The 6,377-nt window shown below is 36.9% G+C and overlaps 1 protein-coding gene across 1 annotated transcript in view; it reads left to right on the plus strand.

Moving 5' to 3' along the window:
• Nucleotides 1–6,377, plus strand: part of CMYA5 (cardiomyopathy associated 5) — a 159,645-nt gene that overhangs the window by 88,346 nt on the left and 64,922 nt on the right. The window contains exon 6 of the mRNA XM_007943481.1: nucleotides 3,873–4,022. Within this exon, the coding sequence (XP_007941672.1) occupies nucleotides 3,873–4,022 (150 nt within the window). The remainder of the gene's footprint in view (nucleotides 1–3,872; nucleotides 4,023–6,377) is intronic.

The raw sequence follows: 6,377 nt of genomic DNA on the forward strand, positions 1-6,377 counted from the left end.
TTGTTGAGGAGGGTCAAGGAAAGGTTTACATAAGGAGGGAAATTTTCTTTGTTGGTTGCCAGGGGTGGGAGGGGAGGGGAGGGAACATTGCAAAAAAAAAAAAAAAAAGTGACCCATGTCACTTTAGTTTTGTGTATTTCACTGTACATAAATTATATTTCAATAAAATGCATTAAAAAAAAATCTGACTCATAGCAACCCCTCTTTGGGTTTCCAAGGTGGTATCATTATGGAAGTAGATTGCTCAATCTTCCTTCTGAGGAGTGACTGGTGGGTTTGAACTGCCAGTCTTCTGGTTTGCAGTCAAATGCCTTAGACACTATGCCACCAGGACCAAAAAATACCAAACTCTGCCATCGAGTCGGATCTGACTCATAGCGACCCTCCTTGGGTTTCTGAGGTGGTATCACTACAGAAGCAGATAGCCCAACCTTCCTTCTGAGGAGTAGCTGGTGGGTTTGAACCACCAGCCTTCTGGTTAGCAGTCAGATGCTTAAGGCACTACAGCACCAGAGCTCCTAGGAGGTAAGTTTTATTGTTATTCCCATTTGAAGGGGAGGACACTTGAGAAATGGAAAAGTGTCATAATGTCTAAGACCATACAGTCAGTTGGGGTGTGTGGGGTTGGGGGAAGTTTGGCTTCAGAATCTTTATTCATAACTGCAGCTCCACACAAAAAAGGCTGAGTGCACTGGTGTGAAAGGAGAGAAGAATATGGATAGTGAAAGCCATGGCTTCCTTGGCTTTGGCTCCTGGAGACATTTTGAAAGCTAGGTTGAGTGGAAATCTTTAGATTGTGGCCCCAAGTCCTGAAGTCTAAGTCAATCTACTGCTTAGCTCACCAAGTGTGACAGATCTTTGTGGCCAGTGGGAATCCCTAAAGTGACTCTTCTGCTCAATGCCTTAGCTTCTGCCAAAGAAGCCTTAAAAATTCCACTTTGTATATTTTGGCATCACAGCTATTCAAGTGTATTACTACAGAAGTCTAAATAAAGTTGCTAGCATATAAATTCTGGGTCTCTGATTGTCTTCTACTGAAAAACAAAACAAAACAAAAACAAAAACAAACCCACTGCCCTCACAGTGACGCTTCAGGACAGAGTAGAATTCCCTGAATTGTTTCCAAGGCTGTAAATCTTTATGGAAGCATACCGCCTCATCGTTATCCCCTGGAGGGACTGGTAGGTTCAAACCACTAACCTTTTGGTTAGCAACCAAATGCCTTAAGCACTGCACCACCAGAGCTTCTTTCTACTAAACAGAACTTGTACATCCAGCCATTATTATTAGAGTGCATCAATGGAATATTCTTATACCCTTTTGAATTGTAAAGTACTTTGAAAAGTGAAAGTATTTCCTTTTTCTGAAAAAGTATGGAACCCTTAATGCTTTTTAGGCCAGGAGCACATTAGGTAGCAAATTATTTCAAGCCTACATTCTTTGCTTGATTCCTTACAACTGGTGTTAAAATTATGTGAATTTTTTTTTTGTCAGTTATCAGTTTTTAATTTTGTTAAGCTATGTCTGCAAAAAAGAGTGAAAGAGCAAGCACGTGCATACAAGAGAGACATAGGAAAAGCTGTTACCATTTTAAAAGAGACAGATGTAATCTAAATAAGTAGATATAGCTCAATGTATAATTCATTGAAAAAAAGAAAGCATTTCCATTGTTCATGCCTGACGGAGTTCTCTGACATTGCTTGAAACACAATTGACAATAGTTGAAGTTTCTCCTTGGCTCTTCAACAAAGTTGGGCAACATGGAAATTTACTAAACTCCATTTGTCTGGACAGACCTCTGTAGAATGTGACACCAATTTCCTGTTGGGAAAACAAAAAGTAAATTCAGAGCTAGAATAAAGATCTCTGAACCTGTACCAGTCCTTGGGAGTGGCTGCTCTGTATGTCCAACCTCCATGGCCTTTTTGATATACCAGATGATGGTTCTCAACTCAATCCTATCCTCAGGATTTTCTGCCTTCTCTTGCATTTTCTATACTCCTGCCAAAGTTGTTTTGCCTTCTGTGTATTAGCACTGGAAGGATCCCTGAGTCATTCAGCCTCAAATCTCTCATTTTACAAAAAAAGAAAATAGGCCCACAGAGATTGAGTGGTTTGCTCAAGGTCACATAGTTCATTCCTTTAAGAAATGAGTCTCTAGTTTGAGTCCTTGCCCAATATAATTTCTTGACACCATACTGCCCCATTTTTATACAAACTCTTCTATTTAAAGTTTCAAGTTACTTGAATTCTCCTTCTATGCCTGTTTTTGTTTATACTGCTAAGGTAATAGGAACCATAATTTATGGATGGTTATTTCTGTGTGTCAGGCACTTTCCTAAGTACTTGACACATTATGTTGCTTCCAACCACAATCCTGTAAGGTAATAATATTATTGCTGTTTTCTCATTTTAAAGATGGGAAAACTGAGGCAAAGATAATACAACTCAAACCAAAAAACCAAACTCATTGCCATTGAGTCTATTCCGACTCATAGTGACCCCCATTGGGTTTCCAAGGCTGTAAATCTTTACAGAAGCAGACTGCCTCATCTTTCTTCTATGAAGCAGTTGGTGGCTTTGAACCACTGACCTTTTGGTTAGCAGCTTAGCCACCAAATGTCTTAACCATTACACCATCAGAGCTCTTACGATACTACTACTAGGATTTAATAATACCATCTGGAATTTAATCTTAGGCCAGACTCTGTGCTTGATCACTCTCCTAGCCTACTTCTCATTTTCCAAAACTATGTATTTATTTAGCTTTTTATCTCTTTATTGAATTTGTCTCATTCTTTTTCTTATTTTTATCTTCTGGTTGAACTAAATTTTTTTTTTCTTTTCCTTCAGTGTCAACTTTTAACAAAGTGATCTAATACAATTTGGCCTATATTATTTCAGTAAGTTTAACTCTCAGAACACTGTTGACTAGAAAAAAATAACTGCAAAAATAAATTTAAAAGCATGCCATCTGTTTAGCTATGGGAATAACCTTTTCTCTAATTTGTAAAACCTGTTCAGTGATCTTGTGTCTTATAAATATTGGCAGCGAATTGTACAGGAACTGATTTATGGTGTTGAATGTATTAGTATTCAATAAGCATAATTATAAACTTTTAAAATCTCTAGTAAAAACGTGACAATATTGTTGTCTTTAAAATTCAGAGCCACAGAGTTAGGCTAGATGTTTTAAGTCAATTAAAGTGCATTTGCATCAGTTACTAGGAGACTTTACCTCCTGTGTCATTTTTACATAAATCAGAAAAAAAAAGTCTGTAGATATAGTCATTTAGAAAGAGGAAATGGATAGTAGATTCAGAAAGGATGTTTTGATATTTTATTCATAGAAGCCTTTTCAGCCTTGATGAACAGCAACTACATCAAAAAAGGGTTTCACTTGTCTCTGCTGTGACTATAGACTCTATATTGATAGATAAGGATACAGCATTGGCTATCTAGCAAAGCATACTCAAATTTTTGTTTTGAAGAAAAACCATTTTGTTTGATGCATCCTGTAACTTGTATAAGTTTATTGCTCTAAACGTAGGATTACAGAAAATGTTATCAACTGATCTCATTTTAGGATTAATTCTAATTTATTTCTATGTGCATTATTTGTGCATGTGTACAAATACATGGAAAGTATCTGGAAGAATACACACTCAAACATAACAGTGGTTGCCTCCAAGGAATGGAAATGAGGTTGAGGGATGTTGTTGAGGGATGTTGGGATCAATAAAGCTCTGCCACCTTTTACTCTTTGTATTTCTGTGTTGTTTGATGCTTTTTTCTATAAGCAAGTGACTTTTGCAAAAAAAAAAAAAAAAGTAAAATCAATATTATTATAATAAAACTTTCTTGTATTCCAGTTCCCCAGCCTCCTAGATTAGAACCTCAGGAACCAAATTCCGCCACTAGCACAACGATTGCCGTTTATTGGAGTATGAACAAGGAAGATATCATTGACTCATTTCAGGTTTACTGCATGGAGGAGCCACAAGATGACCAAGAAGTAAACGGTAGGGTTATGATTTGTAATAAACACACAAATGTGTGTGCATGCCTGCATTTCTGTATCTTAATGTGAAATATTTGAACACATACATATTACAACTCTTTCCATTAAGCATTTAGAAGCACTTACCAAACAAATATACACAAACAAAAACAATCCACATATGATGAAATAACTTACAGCAAAATTTGGAAATCAGGATCGAGGACAACAGAAAATGCATAAATAGCACAATGGTCAGTCAACATGTATATTGTGATTGAGAGTCACATTTAGCTTTGAGTTCTTAAGAAACAAGAGCAATAAATGATTCTCAATTTCAGAAAGGAGATAACATGCTAACTACAGTTTCAGAGAGAGCAAAGTTTTAACTAACACTGAAGTCTAAAAGAAAAATTTAATGTGTTCCACTTGTAGAAGGAAATGAGCTATTTAAAAGACAGTGTTCTCTACAATATCTTTAATGTAAGTACAGCATTGGATATCCTGATTGTCAGTGTGTCGCCTCCACTTTGGATAAAAGTTACAATCAAACCATAACGGTTAATTAAGTGTTTGCAATTCTAGGCATGGGCCTAGGTTTGATGCGGTCTTTGGTGTCCCTACTTAATGTGTGAATAGATGTGAAAGCACTTCTTAGTAGGTTGAATAGATAGCATGCCTTACAGTTGAGCCTCTGTAAACGTCTCTCTGTTTAATAGTACTTCTCATAGGACATAGAAGCCAAGCAGTTGGAGGTTGTGCTTCCTGATGAATCAGAGCTAGGAGCTGCTGTTTGTTGAAGACAGACATACATACTTTAGGACCCACACAAGCAAATGGCAGAATTGACATCCTATTACAAAAGTCAGGGGCCTGATATGTAATGGGGATGAATGGTAATCTATTTCACTATTACTGGTGTTTAAGTCTTTTGAGATATCATATGATACTTATTTAGATTAGAAAAAAGTTTTTTTTTTTTTAAAGCCAACTTTATGTATAGTGGAAAGTTGGCTAAATTTATCTATTAACTACTAACCGCCATTGTCACTGAATTGATTCCGACTCATAGAGACCCTACAGGACAGAGTAGAAGTGCCCCATAGGATTTCCAAGGCTGTAAATCTTTAAAGCAGTATACTGCTGTGTCTTTCTTCCATGGAATAGCTGATGGGTTTGAGCTGCCAGACTTTCAGTTAGCAACCACTGCATTACACCTATTTTACTGAGAACCTATTGCCATATGCCTATCACAACACAAGGAGATAAGTGTTATTACTTCCATTTTATAGACAAAAAAACTGATATGAGGTTAAGTAGTTTGTCCAAGGCCACACAGCCTGTACATAACAAGGGCAGGATACAAACACAAACCTTTCAGACTCCAAAGCTCATGTTTTTCCTTGTGTGTTTGTTTCATTACACCACACATCTCTGTCTTTGCCCTATGCATGTCTTCTGTCTCTTTCTCATTTACCCCAGCTATGTGATGAAACTTCGTGGCTATCCAAGATCCCTTTTAACTCCCTGTAGTGTTTTTTAACATGCTTCAGCCCCCACTCCCACCCCACACCTATTCTGTGTCTCATTTTTCAGTACCTTGAATTTTGCTGAATGACAGTTAACTAATCTGATGATCTACAAAGTGAAACTCTGATACTGTGTCTTAGGTCTCCAGTAACTTATATTGTGTGTTACGTGCATTGTTAAAAGGAGTGCTGGGGTGACAGGACTTAGCTTACAGAAATGATTCCACTGAAAACTGCAGTTGCAGTTTGTGAGCTGTGGGGGAGAGGTTTTTCCATGTACAAGACCATATGACATATTTGTCCAGAAAGTATAGCTAACTGGAAAAGAGAGGGGCAATTGAACAGACCATACAAAGCCACATTGCTGCTAAATTTTCCTTTAAAAGGAAACAATGAGTTTCTTAATTGAAGGAGTTATGAGATTGTGATATTAAAGAATAATAAGCAGGGATAACTGAAATGACCACAGACTGATATAATAAAGAAAACAATTATTTCACAGGGAAGAAAATTTCTGTAAGAAAAATCAGAATGGCCCAAAGGGTCGTGTGTTCAGAATGGTATTGAGTAACATTTACTTGTAAAATATGGGAGGTAAAATAATTTAAGAAACAAAAAGGAAAATGTCTTGATTAAACAAAATTATTTATTAAAATAGGTTGTGACCTATCAAATTAATTTAAGTATTTCTATAAATTGTATAGTATTTCTATAAATTGTATGTATTTCTATAGTTGTAAATAAATTGTATGCTACCAGGAGCTCTGGTAGCATAGTGCCTAAGGCACTTGACTGCTAACCAGAAGGCTGGCGGTTCAAACCCACCAGCCACTCCTCGGAAGGAAGGT

Source organism: Orycteropus afer, unplaced genomic scaffold (genome assembly GCF_000298275.1).
Source record: "Orycteropus afer afer isolate SDZICR_OR568_19922 unplaced genomic scaffold, OryAfe1.0 scaffold00107, whole genome shotgun sequence".
Lineage (NCBI taxonomy): Eukaryota > Metazoa > Chordata > Mammalia > Tubulidentata > Orycteropodidae > Orycteropus > Orycteropus afer.